The 18804-nt window shown below is 40.4% G+C and overlaps 2 protein-coding genes across 5 annotated transcripts in view; both read left to right on the forward strand.

The window, feature by feature from the left end:
• LOC308102479 (NACHT, LRR and PYD domains-containing protein 3-like) overlaps positions 1-16701 on the forward strand; it is a 75331-nt gene extending 58630 nt beyond the window's left edge. For all 4 annotated transcript variants that reach the window (XM_080452221.1, XM_080452220.1, XM_080452222.1 and 1 more), the window contains 7 exons: positions 5897-6108; positions 6299-7847; positions 8498-8743; positions 9061-9234; positions 11653-11826; positions 12378-12424; positions 12585-16701. In XM_080452221.1, coding sequence (XP_080308347.1) covers positions 5897-6108; positions 6299-7847; positions 8498-8743; positions 9061-9234; positions 11653-11826; positions 12378-12424; positions 12585-13108 — 2926 coding nt within the window. In that variant the 3' untranslated portion in view covers positions 13109-16701. The remainder of the gene's footprint in view (positions 1-5896; positions 6109-6298; positions 7848-8497; positions 8744-9060; positions 9235-11652; positions 11827-12377; positions 12425-12584) is intronic.
• A 1573-nt stretch (positions 16702-18274) lies between these two features.
• LOC308102436 (serine/threonine-protein kinase DCLK2-like) overlaps positions 18275-18804 on the forward strand; it is a 28408-nt gene continuing 27878 nt past the window's right edge. The window contains exon 1 of the mRNA XM_080452149.1: positions 18275-18306. The gene's annotated coding sequence lies outside the window, so the exon portion shown is untranslated. The remainder of the gene's footprint in view (positions 18307-18804) is intronic.

Genomic DNA, 18804 nt, shown 5'->3' on the forward strand with positions numbered 1-18804 from the left:
TGATACAGTATGTGATTGATCCTTCTGAATTGAAGTGTTCAGATAAGTGTTTAGGAATTGGGTTTTAAATTGATTGTTTTATTTTGATAAGGTTGGTTTCACATAACTTTCACAATATTTTGGAGACTTTAGTATTCTTACATTCAAACTGTATATTTTGATACCATTACTTTTGTACTTTTACTTAAGTAACATTTTGAATACAGGCCTTTTACTTTACTGAAATGTGATTGATCATTTTGAATTGAGTGTTTAGAAATTGGTTTAAATAGATTATTTTATTTTGATAAGATTGGTTTCATATCGATATTTTGAAGAGTTTCAACAAGAGTTGAGTACCAAAAATAAGAGCCTTGGGGCGCCCTAGTGGCTCAGCTGGTAGAGTACATAACGTTAAGGCTAAGTTCTTGCGCTGCGCAACTGACCCAGGTTCGAATCGGAACCAAGGCCCTTTGCTGCCTATCCTTTACCATCCCTCTCCTGCCATTTCCTGTCTCTCTCTACTACTATCACTATAAAATGAAGGCTTGTAAATTCCCCAAAAAACATTACTCAACTTATAAGGTCCTTGCATCCATACTGACCATCTTTTTAGCACAGGAGTCTTCTATTCAATAATTGAAGCCCAGCCTGTCTGTATGCGGACTGCAAACTCATAAAACAGCAGCTGTCCAATTCTCTTCAAACTTGCCACAAAAATCACTGCATGGCTCTGGCATGACAACCATTTATTTATTTACCAGCTTTGTTTGATTGGCTCAGAAGCAGATTTGAACCGGAAACACATGAAACCTTCACGTGTTAACTTTTCAGTTAAAATCTGTTATTGAACCTGTTGTGTTGTTTATTCTTTTTTCCATTAAATCATTGTTTTAACTTTGAAATCTAGTTAAGACTGTGCTTTCATTCTGTTGTGTAAACAGCATCCATCTCTCTACACAAATCTGGTATCTTCTGACCATCTGATCAATACGTTGTCATTCCTGTTCTTTCTAGTAGCTGTGTTAATACCAAGACATTAGTTAAATACCAAGACATTAGTTAAACTATGTGGCTGACTGTACGCTACCCATGCCTACCAAAATAAAAATACCTGAAAGGCATTTCCATGAGTGATGGTATTTTTCTGTTTAAATAAAATGCTCCTATTTTTTCATATTTAGTCCCACTAGTGAAAGAATGGGACTGTGAAGATGGATTTATTGATCAGATCAATTACATTTGGTCTGTTAAGGTGTAAGGACAATAGGACCCTCTAATGGCTGCTAGTTGGGCTGTTAGATTATTGTATTACACCTGTCATTATTATTTCTATCACACCTCCTGGCTTCACTGCTTACAGAAACGACAGAGATGGACTGAGCGGTAAGCAGTGCGGGGGGAGGGGGGAGTTTGTGCCTTGATCAATAACAACTGGTGCAAAGATGTTAAAGTCCTGGACAGCCTCTGCTCACCAGACCTTGAACTTTTGATGATAGCCTGCCGTCCTTTCTATCTACCACGCGACTTTAGCATTATATAGTTTCGCTGTTTACATCCATCCTGGAGTCAACAAGGACAGGGTTGCTTTTTGTTCCAAATAAATTACTAGCCGCCATCTAAAAAGTCCTTATAGTGTGGCAGATAATGGCAATAATCGTTCACTTCCGGATACAAGCGCCAACATTGGTACTCATACTCCTTGGGTAGTACTGTTTTGATAAAACCCGTTAGCCATCTGAAAATTCAAGATGACGGCCATTTTTCAAGATGACCGCCATTGAATATACAGTAATATTACATTTCCCAACAAAATCACATAGATACAAGCGCCAAAATTGGCAAACATACTCCTTGGGTATTGCTCTTTTGATAAAAACATGTTAGCCACCCAAAGATTTTAAGATGGTGGCCATTTTTCAAGATGGCCACCATTGAATATACAGTAATTCGCAGTCATTTCACAATAAAATGTCATAGATATGCACCAAAATTGGCGCACACACTCTTTGGGTATTGCTCTTTTGATGAAACCTGTTACCCATGTAAAAATCCAAGATGGCGACTATTTTTTTCAAGATGGCCACCACCTTAGCGGAGCAGATGGTGATATAATCTTTCAGGTTGTGATACAAGGATGATATTTGACACAAATACTCTTCAAGGTCCACTCTTGTGAAAAGGGGAGCAGGCCACCCTAACAATTCAAAATGGCTGCCATTTTCCAAGATGACTTCCAGGAGTTGTACCATTATGTCTTATATAGCTTATTATAATAGAGTGAATGTCATTGCACAACCAGGGCACAATGATGGCATCACTGCTGTGTAACTCAGCATGGGGTTCAGTGTCAGCTGATCTAGTTTTTACTAATACTGTAGTAATAGTATATCTTATCAGTGTCCCAAATGCTGTCTAACAGCCCCAGTCAATTAGCTAGTAATAGTTAGTAGATGTAGTTAGATAGCCGTGCCTGAATTGACAGGGTGTGCCAGCGCTGGAGAGCCGAGCCAAGGGTAAACGGGACTATTCATGACTTGTGCATGTATACTTACCCGGAAGGTGTACAGATCACACGGGACTTAAATGGCACTGGATGAATGATCGGGCTAGGTGTAGGTCACCCGAACCTAGTTGTATCCCATACCTGAATGTGCGGTATCACTTTGATTAAGTTGGTAAAAGGATAGCCCCTCGGCCTTAATCAGAAATCAATCCACAAAAAATGGCAAACGCAAATCCAATGTTAGCCGATTGGAAGAAATGTTGTCTTTGTCAGATAGACAGAACTAATGATGCCCTAGTATCACCACCAACCCATCATGTTCCTCAACATGATGGCTACACCATGCTTGCCACCAATGTTACACTCTTTTGTGAGATCAATCAAATGCCAATGATCCTGAACCCAGCACGGCTGGATGAAGGTGGTGGCATAGAAGCTACTTTGAGAAGAAACCAGGCCAAGTATCACACAAGTTGTCGACTAATGTTCAACAACACCAAATTAGATGGTGCAAGGAAGCGACAGTCAGATGCTCAAAGTAGTGAAATAGACGAAGGCCACACAAACCGCCGTATAACCAGTCAGTTAGTCTGGCTTGCATATTTTGTGATAAAATATCCCCTGAATCTGACCTAAGACAGGTAATGACTGTCTTAGGTCAGACTATGACCTAAGACAACCATTGACAAAACTGTCAGGCAGGCTGCATATGGGGTTAGTCCACCCAGCGTCAGCCAGAATCAGAAAGTCCAGCTGAATGGGGATGGAAGAAATTTGGTGAAGAATGGCAGGTCTTCTGGACAGCCAATTCACCACTTGCAGAGAGTTGTCAAGAACTCACCAAATGTGGCTGCCAAAAGGGTGCAGTGGAAGGTGCAAATGCTTCAAATTGGGTTTTGTCTGCACAACACTGTGCAGTTGCAACTGTGAGTAAAACTAATTGGGCAAAAACAATATCTTGGAAAATGGTCACCATCTTCACATTTCATGTGTTTGTGATTGTTTTATTGTCAAATGACTTTTGGAGACTGTTCCTCCCAATTTCCATGCTTGTATCACGACCTGAAAGATTATATCACTATCTGCTCTGCTAAGGTGGCGGCCATCTTGAAACAAATGGTTGCCATCTTGGATTTTTGAGTGGCCAGTGCCTATTTCCATAACAGTGGCCCTTAGAGTATGTGTGCCAAATTTCATCCTTGTATCACAACCTGAAAGATTAAATCTCCAACTGCTCAGCCAAGGCGGCCATCTTGAAAAAAATGGTCGCCATCTTGGATTTTTGAGTGGCTAGCGCCCTTTTCTATAAGAGTGGCTCTTACAGACTATATGTGCGAAATGTCATCCTTGTATCACAACCTGAAAGATTATATCACTATCTGCTCCACTAAGGTGGTGGCCATCTTGAAAAAAATGGTCGCCATCTTGGATTTTTGAGTGACCAGCGGCATTTTCCATAAGAGTAGCCCTTACAGAGTATATGTGTCAAATTTCATGCTTGTATTACAAACTGAAAGATTATATCACTATATGCCGCGCTAAGGTGGTGGCCATCTTGAAAAAAATGGCCGCCATCTTGAATTTTTAAGTGGCTAACGGGTTTTATCAAAAGAGCACTACCTAAGGAGTATGTGTGCCAATTTTGGTGCTTGTATCCAGAAGTGAACGATTCGCCTGTAATTCGCAGTTAATCTGCCCCACTATTAATGCTGTAAGCAGCTTCCAACAACAACTCAAAAAGACGATGTGATCATGATATCCATCCACACCGCTGCGCATGGTTTAATTAATGTGCCTACAGACGTCTTGTCATCTATCCAGCTGTAGCCTATTAAAGCTCGTTAAGACTCGTCCGAAAGTTTAACAAAGTCCACTGAGCAACAGAGAGTAGTGTAACATAAGTCCCAGAGGTTAAACAAGCCAAAACAGTGACATAAGGTAATATTTTGCCTATGATATCATTGAAAGGCAAGATACTAGACTAGACTAGAGCAGGGGTCTTCAACATTTTCAGGCCAAGGAAGGACCCCCTAGCTGAGAGAGAGATGAAACAGGGACCCCCTCTATATTGTATAAACTTGATCTGCTCTTTTCCCCCCTATACACCTATATACCTCTTTGCCAAAAGAAGATCTACAAGCTCATGAGCTTGTAGATCTGCTATTTTTGTCTTAAGTCCTCCTCAAAAATGGGATGCTAGTGGTTAATGTAAAAAAATATATAACACAAAGATTTGGTGGCCCCCACTCTGAGGACCCCTAGGGGTCCCGGACCCCCTGCAGAAGACCCCATGACTAGTGACATAAGGTACATTTCTCACCTTGAAAAAAATTAAATGCAGACATACATGTGTCTGAATGGGAAAACCTTATTTATTTATTTTTGCTTTTAGTCAAAATAAGAAAATAATTTTGCAGTAAGATCAGATGTTTTGTTAAAAAAGATTACCATTAAATAACTGATCTCAATATGGACCCATAATTTGCCATAATCATGCAGCTCTGTAACAGTGACAGGCAAAAATAGTTTCACTTTCAGTGACAGACAACAGCATTGCAAAAACTGCCTATAAGCATCCCTTTTATTTTAGCCAGTTCCAAAGAAAAATCACCCCCCTGTCTCTCTTAACTTAGGCACGGACGGGGTGTGTGTGTGTGTGTGTGTGTGTGTGTGTGTGTGTGTGTGTGTGTGTGTGTGTGTGTGTGTGTGTGTGTGTGTGTGTGTGTGTGTGTGTGTGTGTGTGTGTGTGTGTGTGTGTGTGTGTGTGTGTGTGTGTGTGTGTGTGTGTGTGTGTGTGTGTGTGCATTTCTCCCAGTACACCGTAGCTGCTCCTACCTGCAGGGTTGCTTTTTGTTCCAAATAAATTACTAGGCGCCATCTGAAAAGTCCTTAATGCTGTAAGCAGCTTCCAACGACAACTCAAAAAGACGATAGTTAGTTGTTTAGTTCTTAGACAGAAAATCGGTATCGGTAAAACCGGTATCGGCAGGTCAGACTTTTAAAAAATCGGTAATTGGTATCGGCCAAGGATTTTTCAATCGGTGCATCTGACTGCAACTGCTGGTCTGCTGCAGCTTGTTTTTCACTGGCCATTCTGTGGGGTGGTCATTTCATAGGTGGCCCAGGGATAGTCTGGATATTGTGTTTTTGTGTCTCCTTAATAGGAGACATACTTCCATGTTGTCAGACTAGTATCATGCTGTATTTGCTATTACAGCTCTGTAACTTCACAATAGCCTGAGCCCACATTTGGAGTGATATTAGGTTTTTCAGCTATCAGTTCTCAACAAAAAAAAATGCCAACATGTGGTATCCTTTAAAGATAACAACTCAACCCTGTCAGAGAAACACTTCCCCGAATGAACACGTTTTTTTCTTCTTCTTTTTATCAAAACTATATGCTTTCTACAGTGATAGGCTACCTACGGACCTGTCCTGTTGTGACAAGTGTCAGGAGGTTCTGAGGGATCCAGTCACAACTACCTGTGGACACAGGTTCTGCAGAGAGTGTATCACCTCATACCGGGAACAGCCTGGACCAACAGGAGACAGCGCCTGTCCCAAGTGTGGCAAAAAACCTAGAAAAGAACCTGAACTCAGTGGAAAGACAGATAAAGACACAGGTAATACAGACTATGGGGCTTGTATTTTACTTTGTTCAATTAACCTAAATTGGGCTAGTTCATCTTACAATAAAAACAAAGAAGTGTGTCTTTTCTGTTCTATATTGAAATGTCACAAATGATGAGCTAGTCTTTAGGGAGTGTTCCGTTTAACTGTTAATAAAAATTATGATTCATGTGGTTCTTTCAGGATACAGTAATGTCCAGAAAGTCAAACTGACTTTCAAAGAAGAAACAAAGAAAAGATTTTCATCAACGCATGAAGGTAACGGCAAACAAAAGAGCTTGTTGAGCAGTATTTACACAAAGCTGTATATCACCCCAGAAGAGAGTGAAGACTTCTCTGAAGAGCATGAACTCAGACAAATCACAAGAAATATGAGGGGGCTGCTCTCGCCAGAAATCTCTCTCAATGACATCTTCAAACCTGTGCCTGGCCAAGAAAACCAACACCAAAGACTTACAAAGGGCATCGGCGGCATTGGGAAATCGTTCACCGTGCAAAAGTTTGCTCTGGACTGGGCTGAAGAGAAGGCCAACAGCGATATAGACTTTGTCTTCGTTCTTGCTTTCAGAGAGATCAACATGTTCGAAGGACAGATCAATCTAAACAAACTCCTGATGGAATTCCACCCCACGCTAAAGGAACTGAGTGACCCACTGGAATACACCAAATCCAAGGTGGCCATTGTCTTGGATGGACTGGATGAAAGCAGGCTCACCCTCTTCCTCAGCAATGACGAAGTCACATCAGTGACCCAGGAAGCATCAGTGGATGTGTTGTTGACCAGTCTCATCAAAGGGAAGCTGCTTCCATCTGCCCGCCTCTGGATAACATCCCGCCCTGCTGCAGCCAATCAGATCCCTGCTCAATACCTGGTGACAGAGATAAGAGGCTTCAACGACCCACAGAAGGAAGAGTACTTCAAAAATAAGTTTGCAGAAAAGCCAGATCTCGCTGATCATGTCATCTCCAACATGAAGTCTTCACAGAGCCTATGCAGTATGTGCCACATTCCAATCTTCTGCTGGATTTTTGCTGAATTATTCCATGATGAAACATTTGTGGGAGGAGGAAAGCCGAAAATCTATGAGGCCCTGACAGAGATGATGTCACACTACCTGCTGGTCCAGACCAGGCGGAGAAACAGGAAATACGACCAGAAGATAGAAGGGGACATGGAAACGCTCCTGAAATCCCACAGAGAGCAACTCCTAGGCCTTGGCAGACTGGCATTTGAGCAACTCAAAAAGAACAGCCTCATTTTCTATGAGAAAGATTTTGAAGAATGCAATGTTGACATCACAGAGGCATCCATCTACTCTGGATTCTGTGCCATTCTTAAGGAGGAGCGAGTCTTTGTCCAAAACAAAAAAGTCTTCAGCTTTGTACACCTGACTGTTCAAGAGTTCTTCGCCGCACTCTACGTCTACGACTGCTTCATCAACAAGAAGAACACAGAGGCAATCTGCTCTTTCCTCGGGCAGGAGAAGAAGCCTTTCCCGAGCACTCTGCTGGACCTGCTGAAGATGACCATCAACAAGGTGTTGGATAGCAAGAATGGACAGTTGGACTTCTTCCTACGCTTCCTCCTTGGTCTCACCTGCGAGTCCAACCGTGAAGCCCTGTCAGGTCTGCTGACAACTCCGGAAGAAGGAACAAGCTCTGAAAATACCAGAAAGAAGATCCTTACCTACCTGAAGACCAAAACCAAGGGAAAGGGGCTATCTCCGGACAGGTAAACATAGATTAAGGCCTTGACCACACATACAGTGTATGGATGTATATTTTATTTTGCCCTTCATTTAAAAATAAATCTTGTCCACATAATTGTCCACTGTAATTTAAAAACACATCTCTGTACACACATAAATCCTAAAACTAATTTAACATTGAAGTGCGTTCCCAATCAACACCAGGTCAGGAACATGCTCCCGGGTAAAGTTTGGCACAGACTGTAAAAAAAGGGAAAGGGGAAGGGTTATTTTTTCTGTCTTTTCTGTCTTTCTTTTTTACCACTCCATCTTTACTAAAGACGTGTGTTGGAACTCTGGACTAGCTTTAAATTTTTTATATGATGTCCGGAAACCAAACATAAAGGACCTGGTATTGATTGTTTGAATACCTTATTAACAACTTTGTTAACAGTACAGATAGTACAGTCAAAGGTTATGCTAAGAGGATAACACAAAAAGCCCCAGGGGGCTTGTTTCCATACAGTACATCCGCCATTATTCTTATTGTTTCTAGGTGCTTGCTCATTACAAAAAGCAATGGGGCATGCATGAATTGAGGAATTAATTAATAATTTCTCCAAATGCTCTATTTTACATGTCTACATAGTTCCACATAAACTCTTGGTTGAAATCCTGTTATTATTGTATACAGTTGCATCAACTTGTTCCAGTGCATGGTGGAGATGAGAGACAACAAAGTGAAAGATGAGATTGAGGCGTTCCTGAAGTTGAAGGACCGTTCAGAGACAGAGTTGTCTCCCTTGCACTGCTCAGCCTTGGCCTACGCTCTGCAGGTATCCAAAGAGCAACTGGAGGAGTTTGACCTGGGCAGTTACAACACGTCAGAACTCGGCAGAATGAGACTTATTCCAGCAGTGACCTGCAGCATAAAGGCTTCGTGAGTTTCGCGAATTTATATTTACAAATATAATATTTCTATTAAGGTATTACAAAATACAGTTGAAAACACAGACTGAAAATATGTGCTGTATTTTGTTATATTCATTGTAGATTTAGATTTACAGTACATTCCAAGATCACAGACACTGGAACCCTAAAAATCACAGCTATGTTAATGATCCTAGAAAATTCTGGTTTAGGGTAGCAACTAGAGGGTTAGTTAGAAAACTATTTCTTTTTTTTTTCATAATAAGATTATTATAATTTGATGAATAACCTGATCACTTATATCTAAATATCCAATTCTGTTGACAGATTAGCTGAGTGTAACCTCAGTGAAGAACTGGTTAGGGTGTTGGCTCAGTCTCTCACATTCCCATATTCTACACTGAGAGATTTGAACTTGAGCAACAGTGATCTGCTGGACTCAGGAGTGGACGTCCTCACTGCTGGACTGAAGAGTCCAAACTGTAAACTGATGGCATTGAGGTAGTTAACCTATAAACAGTTTCATCTGCTCTTATGTTGCTTGGCAATGAGCTGAAACCCTAGGAGGCATCCAGTCAGGCTGTTGGTTGGTTAAAATAGGTCAAGTACATTTGCACATACCAATAATTTGGGGTCTGTACTCTGTACATAACCCTTAGATTAGAAAGCTCTATTATCTTGCAGTTCAAATATTGATCCCCAGCTTTGGAATGACCTCCCGGTGATGCTTGAAACGGATGCTTAAAACACTTTATTATTAAAGTCATACTGTGTAACATGCATTTTAAGAAGAATTTTGGTGACGCCTCTGGCGACATCCTGGTCATTACAGCATTTATCTATACGGAGCCTACCACTCCATAAGGAGTGCTACAGGGTCCACCAGCACCCAAAGATATTATGGAATTATGGAACAGTATTTATTAACCGTACAATACATATTTCCGGTACATTACTCGTTACTCTTTTCGAAAGTAGTATTATTTTATTTATTACTCCTTGAAAGAAAAAACTCTTCAAATCCAAGAAAAATATTTAATGGGAATACAACAACGTTTGGTCTAAGATAACCTGATGAAGTTCTAATAGTCCTAAGAAATCCTAGTTGTGGAAATATGTTTAATTGGCATCAATCCAAAATGGCTGCCAATTATTGTCAAAAAGCCATATCAAATGATGGTGAGTCTCATTCTTCTGAGATTTCAATTGACTTCCAAATACATTTTGAGGTGAGGAATTCAGATAAAATATTAACCAATTTAACCAATATAATAGAACTACCGGATGTTTACCAGTCTAGCAAACTAGCATTTTACATTTTTTTCACGTCATTTCTAGAGGTGTCCAGAACACCATACTAAAAGTCCTAAGAAATCCTATTTACGGAATGTTTAATTGGCATCAATCCAAGATGTCCACCAATTATTGTGAAAAAGCCAGATAGAGATGCACATTATGCCAAAAAAACATGGGACTCCCTTGCACTTCAGTCAGGGTATTTTATCTGAATTCCTCACCTCAAAATGTATTTGGAATTCCATTGAAATCTCAGACGAATGAAAATTGGACTCACCATAATTTTATATAATAATCAATTCAACGAGTCGAGTTTGCAGCGTGAGAGTACTGCTGTCAGTGCCGTGGCATGAAAATGGATTGTGGAGTGGGAGATGCATATATTGTTGGATGGCCTCTCACATTATCATACTTTCCTCTCCATTTTAATGACTGGCCATTACAGCTAACTAGCTAAAGTAACAGCTGACCAACAAACAACAGAATGGAAGTTGGAACTTCATTGTCTATATTGTTTATATATTAATTTAATATTGGGATCACAAGGCAATTCTACTGGGATAATTGTTTATGAAAACTCAAAGGCCTACAGTCCAGACCTATTATGATATGCAGCAAAGGCTTTAGTAAAATAGCCAGTGATTATGGTATTTGGAAAGTGTACAGACCTTTTTAATGGCACACAAATAATTGCTCTAGATATCATCCTATAATTCTACAAAACTGTGTGTGTGTGTGTGTGTGTGTGTGTGTGTGTGTGTGTGTGTGTGTGTGTGTGTGTGTGTGTGTGTGTGTGTGTGTGTGTGTGTGTGTGTGTGTGTGTGTGTGTGTGTGTGTGTGTGTGTGTGTGTGTGTGTGTGTGTGTGTGTGTGTGTGTGTGTGTGTGTGCCCAAAATCTCTTCTGCCCGGTTCTCCTCAGTGCCTGGAGCAATTGATCTGTATTTGCACACAGCCATTGACCATCAGCTTGTGCACGGATCACACACGCCCGTTTAATAGCCTTTTTTAACTCTACGGCCAGAGTTTTCTACGTTACTGCGCTTGCGTGGTCAAGTGCGCATGCATGTGCAGACACGTACGTGCCCATGAACGCGCAGCCACGTACGTGCGCATGCAAGTTTGTGCTCGCTGGCGACCAGGTTACCAAATCATGTGCATGAAACAAGCGCGTGTGTCCCCAAAATCATACTTTGGGCGGTCATATCCCTGGACGGGTATGGTTTAGTTCTTGAAATTATACATTGACTGATAACATTTTAGAGTCATAAGCACAACTATACTCCCGCAGCAAAGCACACCATCCCTTTGCTTTGATGATGTTGCACTCTGTTCATGGTACAAAAGCACATAATAGATTGATTATTTACTCTACCGTCTTTTAAATGGAAGCAGCATTGCTATGCATGGCTGTTCTATACTTTTCTATGGTATTATGTGTGTAATGCTGGCTAAAGAGCAAATCAAACTCCTCATTATCTGGGCATTATGTGTTCTGTTACATAATATCTTGTTATCTTACATAGAAATCAACACAGAGTGTATCAGTATCTATATAAATAAGTTTTGAAACAGAATTAATAATACATTTTTTAATTATTTATTATTTAAACGTGTTTTTTGTAGCCTGTCAGGCTGTCAGGTCACAGAGAAAGGCTGTAAACATCTGGACTCCGCTCTGAGAAACAACCCCTCCCATCTGAAAAAGCTTGACCTGAGCTACAATCACATTGGAAAGGAAGGAGAGACGATTCTCTCTGCCCTGAAGAATGACCCACAGTTCAGCCTCAATCAATTCAAGTAAACCTTTACTCTAATTAGATTACAATCAGGCACATATACTGTAACTTTACAGATTCAAGGCAATTTACAGTAAAGTACAATTTACAGTACGATATAATCTAAATTGAATTTAAATTATAATACAATGTGCATTTATTTTCCTCAAATATTTTCAAACATTATATAATAATCAATTCTTGATCTTACTTTTAATGATTAACCATAATGATTGTTTACATATTTCTTACTTATATGTACTATTATTTTATACGTTATTACAGATATGTTGTATGTAGATTAGTTGTGAATACTACCAATTTTTTAAGTCAAACATGTCTGAAATGTAACAATTTAATAAGGTTCAAAATGTTCTTGTTCACTGGGTTAGGGGTTTGATTCCCTCTGAGTCCACCTGTGTTTCCCAATAGATCAGAGCATAGTGTATAAACTGCCTCAGGTGATGTTCTATGATTAAAATAACTAACAACATTAACTCTGCAGCCCTGTACCTTATAGGTCTAAGTTGAGTATTTAAGGATAATGTTTTTAAATAGTGTTTTTCTCCACAGTGTGGACTGTGGAGGAGCCAACCGCATTAGGCCAGGCTTTAAGAAATGTAAGTATCTAATATCCATGGAAACCTAACTGTATCTGTAACATTAAACAATCAGACAACTGGACATTTAGCAATTGAATATTTAACAATGGAATCTAATTCTCTCTCTAATTCAGTTAGCTCTAACTTCAGACAACAGAACAATGTTTTGTATTTTCAGATGCCTGTGTTGTTACCTTCGACCCACGTACAGCACATAGAAACCTCCTTCTGTCTGAGGACAACAGAAAGGTGACCTGGGTTAAAGAGGAGCAGCCGTACCCTGATGTCCCACGAAGATTCCAGTCTGTCTGCCAGGTGCTGTGCAGAGAGGAGCTGAAGGATCGCTGCTACTGGGAGGCAGAGGTCTCCAAACCATGGAACATCGGCGTAACGTACGCAGCAATCAGAGGGGAAGGAAACAAGAATGCCAGCCGACTGGGCTCCAACGACAAGTCCTGGAGTGTGATGTGCTCTGACAAGGGTTGCTTCGCTTCACATGGTGGCGAGAAAGTCGACATATCCCGTAAGTATTCCCGGTCTGGTCGTCTTGGAGTGTATCTGGACCGGTCAGCTGGCACTCTGGCCTTCTACAGAGTATCCTTTGACAAGGCCACACTCCTGTACCGCTTCAAGAATGAATTCACAGAGTCCCTCTATGTTGGGGTCGAGGTTCACCCACAGTCCTCTGTGACCCTGTGTTAGCTAACCTAAGGTCATGGTTCATGGCAGCAAACCCAGTTCCCCATGATATTTTTTTTTGATGTTAGCACACTTCAAAGCAAAGTAGTGTAGGTCACATGGTTTAAGTTCTATTGTTGTACACAATGTGTGAGCTTTGCAACATGTTGTGATGTACTGAGACTCTTCACAATGGAATTCATGTGATCAAGGTGAGACTCATTGGGAAACGAGAGTTCTCCAGGATCAGTGCAAGACTATGAATACACCTTGAAGAGAAAAGACATCCTATTCCTATTTTATATAACTGCTTCATTTTCACCTTTGTTTCAATGCCTGTATCAACACACAAGCAAAAGGAAAACAAAATGTGTGCTGTCTCATCAAAGGAGTTGCTTGTTGGAGAATACTCCCCCGGAACGTGGCTGGTGCACTGTGATCAAGTTTGCCTTCTTCAATGCATTTAATAACATAAATGCAGGAATATTATATTCTGATAACATTGAGGCTTTGTCTGTCCCTCTTTTCCTCCCGTTCAACGTTTTTCCTCCCGGTTCAACGTTTTTCCTCCCGGTCCCTCTTTTCGATTGGCCAAGCTTAGTGTGACGTAGTGCTCTGATCTTCAGATTTCAACTTATAAAGTGGTTTGTAGGTGTGTTACGTACTAGGAATTTATTCTGGGTCTGGCAGAACCAGGTCTCCTGGTCTTGTTATAAGTCAGAAACAATCTTTATCATGTGGAGTAAACAACTTTTGGAGTAAGACAACTTGTCCAATAATTCTATTTAGTGATCATCTAAATTAATCGTCAATTGAATTAATTTAATTAAGAATAAATTGATGCTTCCAGTGTGTTCCAGGCGTAAGGGATATCTGTGAGGTGGAGCTATTAAGTATGAACCGCAACCCTATTTTATTATTTTTGATTTATGACGCATTTTATTTCCATTAATTAATGTTGTTACTGTTTTGTTTTACTTGTATTTTATTGTTAGTAATTTGCTCAGGTGGAGGTAAATGCAATTTACAGCAAAACTTTTGTCTCTGTTCCACGATTAATTAATTAAAAAAATGAAAATGTCTGTTTTTGGTATAAACGATAAGATCTGTCTGTTTGGGTTCAGGTAACTTGTGATTTACTTGTATTTAGCATTATTTATCACTTTATTTTGCTGTCATTTTATGATCTAAATTAATATGCATTAATCAAATAATGGTAAACATAAGCTACAGATTAATTGATTATCACCATAATTATTAGTTGCATCTCCAATGATAATACCTAGCATTTAACTATTTTATTCTTATGTTTAATTCATTAAGAATTAATTCACCACTTTGTAATGTTTGTGTGAATATGTGTTGTGTGATGATAGCTGTTTGTGTTGTGTAGCACAAACAATAGACAAATGAGCTTTTACAGATGGACAGAAAGTATTACAGTCCACAGTAAACGCAATCCTAATATTTACTTCTTTTATAAAGCTAATTTATATTTCAATCAAATAATCATTGATATAATCAATTTCCGGTCATCCGATATGGTTTTGTCTTGGCCAATTACGATATTTTGGAGAACAGGAACTCTGATATCAACCATTTATTTGTTCTCTCAAAGATTCCGATATCCACAATTAATGTAATGACCTCTGTACCCTAATGTCATTAGAGTCCACTGTCTGTACCTGTGTCATTCAGTCTAGACAGACATGTTTATTGTTTATCCTATTTTACATTTCAAGCGCTTTAAGCATTCTTAAGAGTAATGATTGCCATTTTCTTTATAAATTCAAAATACTGTACACTTGAAAAGAATGAATTGGATAAGTAAAAATGTTTTATCAACAAAGTACATAATTATCTATTTAGAAACAAACACATACTGTACAGTATATGCCTGATATACTGTATATAATGGCCCAAAATATTGGTCAATCCAATATGCTGAACTACTAATCAAATGAATAATTTTTAAAACTCAACTGCAATAAATCTGAAATAATCATCATTGGCCCCGACTCCCTCACCCGCTCCACCCAGGACTTCTCACTCAACATCGACGGCTCCCTCATTAAAACCTCCCCCCACATCCGCAACCTTGGTGTAATTTTTGACCCCACCCTGTCATTTCTCCCGCATATAAAAAACATCACCAAAATAGCCTTTTTTCACCTCCGGAACATTGCCCGTCTCCGTCCCTCCCTGACATCTTCCGCTGCCGAAACCCTCATTCATGCCTTCATCTCATCCCGGATAGACTACTGCAACAGCATCCTCCACGGTATCACTGCCAAAACCCTCAATAAACTTCAATATGTACAGAACTCAGCCGCCCGCCTGCTCACTCACACCCGCTCCAGAGACCACATCACACCAGTCCTCCGTGACCTCCACTGGCTCCCGGTCAAACACAGAATCAACTTCAAAATCCTCATCATCACCTACAAAGCCCTCAACCACCAGGCACCCCAATACATCTCCGACCTCCTTCACAACCACGTCCCCACCCGTTCCCTCAGATCCGGCGATGCCAACCTCCTCAAATTCCCCACCAAAAAAACCAAGCACACCTGGGGTGATAGGGCATTTTCCGTTGCAGCACCCACCCTCTGGAACCCACTCCCACCTCACATCAAAACCCCCCCCACCCTTGCCGTGTTCAAAACCTCCCTCAAAACCCACCTCTTCAGAATTGCTTTTCCCACCTAGCCTGATCTCCTACCACCTTTTCAACTGCCATTCAACTTTTGTTGGTTTTATTCCCTGGCCTTCTGCAGCCTTTTTAATTTTTTAACTTTATTCTCTGTATTCTATTATTAAAGTTGTTCTGTTTTTATTTTGCTCTACTTAGTTTAACTTGTAAAGCGACTTTGAGTATTAGAAAAGCGCTATATAAATCTCAGGTATTATTATTATTATTATTATAATGGAATCAGTGGAAAATCTATTAAATCTCTTTGATGATGCCAAATCTCTTTGCCAAATGTCTTTGAAATATTATGTGTGTATAGAAAGGTTCTGTGTATTGTGTGTTATTTGTTTGAACGTTGAAAGGTTCAAGGTGTTCTTTATTAACCACTTAAACCCAATACGTTGTTGGGGTGAGTGAGTCCCTCAGGGCTCTATGTGGCTTATGTTTTTGCTCTACATTCAATATCGTTGCTGAAAATAGCCGATCGACAAGCTAATGATGAGTTGTGCGCTTATCGATCTGAAATTTTCATCTACGGTTTTCCCAGAATAAATGGGGGTTTAAGTGGTTAATAAGTAAAACAATGTTATTAACCCATTTAGACCTAAGGCTGATTCTAAAAACACCTATTAAATCCTGACCTAAGTTTTCTGAAAAACTTAAAATATTTATTAAAAAAAATAACAACAAATGTATGTTGCTATATACTGTATAGCAACAGGAACCCCAAAAGGGGTTCCTGTCCTGAATGGTAGTTACAAATAGGGCTTCCCGCCCAAAATGGGTTAAACAAGGTTAAAGATGTTATCAGTTTCTGAAATCATACCAAAATATGGGTTCTGTATTGTTTATGTATAACATGTTAAGGAGAAGAAATGTGTGCATTGTCTGCTTGTTTAACCTGCATTGATGAAATTAAAATAAAAATAAAGAAAATGTGAAAAAGTTTTTTTTTCCCACTTGTAAAACTGGAAAATTGCGAAAGCAAAACACACACACACACACACACACACACACACACACACACACACACACACACACACACACACACACACACACACACACACACACACACACACTCTCTCAAATGTTCAGACCACACCTTAAGGGATATTTCACTTTCAAAAAAACTTTGGGTCATTTTATTGTCTACTCAGGCTTTTGAGAGCCCCCCAGACCGTTTTTTTGAAAGAGAAATCCCTTTAATGGCCTTAAACCCTGGTTAACAGCTGACATGACAGCTGTCAGTCAGGCTGGCCACGCCCCTAGCTACAGATGACAACATAAAATATTTAAACCTGACACAATGGGAGACATTATTTATGAATGCAGGCATAATGGTAATTTAGGCTATGTATGATTGTTTGGTTTTGAAAATATTTTATAAATCCATTCCTTGTACTCAGTAATTAGTAGTAATAGAAGTAGTTACAATAGTGTACAATAGGCTACTTACAAGCCTATTGTACAAGGTAGGCTACATCACTAGGTAGGTAAGTGATAGTTTTATAGGTTATTAGAAGTTGTAATAGAAATAGTAGGAAAATGGTAGCCTAATAATAGTGGTAGTTGTAGTAGGCTAATTATGTTGTAATAATAGTGGAATTATTAGTAACTAGTATAGTAACTGGTAGGCCTATTAGTAATGAGCGGTATTAATAGTGGTAGTAATAGTATTTCGTTTGTAGTTCTAATAATAGTGGTGATGGGCTAATTAATAGTAATAGCAGTAGTAATTAGCAGTAACAATAGTGGTAATAGGGCTAATAGTTGTAATCGTTTGCAGTAGAGTAGCCTGCTGCTGGTAGGACTAGTGGTGGTAGTGGTAGTAGTATTAGTAGTAGCCTACTATGAATAATAATAATATAAGGTGGTTTAGCTGTTCCTCTTTGTGCTCCATCATTCACCTGCTGGAGGAGCTGTCACACAGAGAACAGAGAGAGAGAGAGAGAGAGAGAGAGAGAGAGAGAGAGAGAGAGAGAGCGCTAGAGCATCGCGCGGCAGACAGTGGGAGAGGCAGGCTGCCGTCAGTGCTGTGTGCGCGGTGTATCGCTCTCGCTCTCTCTCTCTCTCTCTCTCTCTCTCTCTCTCTCTCTCTCTCTCTCTCTCTCTCTCTCTCTCTCTCTCTCTCTCTCTCTCTCTCCGCAGCAGCAGCAGCAGCATCAGCGGCCATGCTGTCTGGCGCCTCGCTGTAGCGTCGTTACGTGTCCAGTCAGTCAGTCAGTCAGTCAGTCAGTCAGTCAGAGGGACAGTCAGTCACGGAGGGACCGCGGTGTCGTGTCGTGTCGTGGTGAGTGTCTCCTCTCCTCTCCTCGTGCTGCAGCAGCAACACCCACCACACAACGGGAAGGAAGGACCGGCCGGCGCGTGACGCTATCGACGGGGATACCGCCGACCGACCCACCCGGCCCACGACACACACACACACACACACACACACACACACACACACACACACACACACACACACACACACACACACCGGCGACAAATATCCTCCATAGCAACAAACACACCGCATTCATTATGGGTACGTGTCTCCCCCTCCTCCCTCTCTCTCTCTCTCTCTCTCTCTCTCTCTCTCTCTCTCTCTCTCTGTTTCTGTCTCTGTCTCTGTCTCTCTCTGTCTTTCTTTCTGTCTCTCTCTCTCTTCAAATGACAGATGCAGACATAGGCTGTGTGTGGGGGGGGGGGGTGCTGTTTGAAAGGCGCTGTCAGCAGATGGATGGGTGGAAGGAGGGATGGAGGGATAAAGGGATGGGTGGATGTATGGGTGAGTGGATGTATGGATCATGGGTGGGGGGGTGTTGACTGTTGTAAACCATGTTTTACCTAGCGACAGACAGAGACAGTGGTTAATTATTTAACAGTAAATACAGACATCACTCATCTACATAATTAGGCTACATCTATGATAGGCTAATCAGTTTTAGATCAAGTAGGCTAACAGAAACAGAAGAACAGCTGATTTGAATAAACTGGTTGCAGTTGTGTGCCTGTGTATTGATCAAGGCAATTGATTGATTAA

The sequence above is a fragment of the Gymnoscopelus braueri genome, assembly GCF_963280865.1.
Source record: "Gymnoscopelus braueri genome assembly, chromosome: 15".
Lineage (NCBI taxonomy): Eukaryota > Metazoa > Chordata > Actinopteri > Myctophiformes > Myctophidae > Gymnoscopelus > Gymnoscopelus braueri.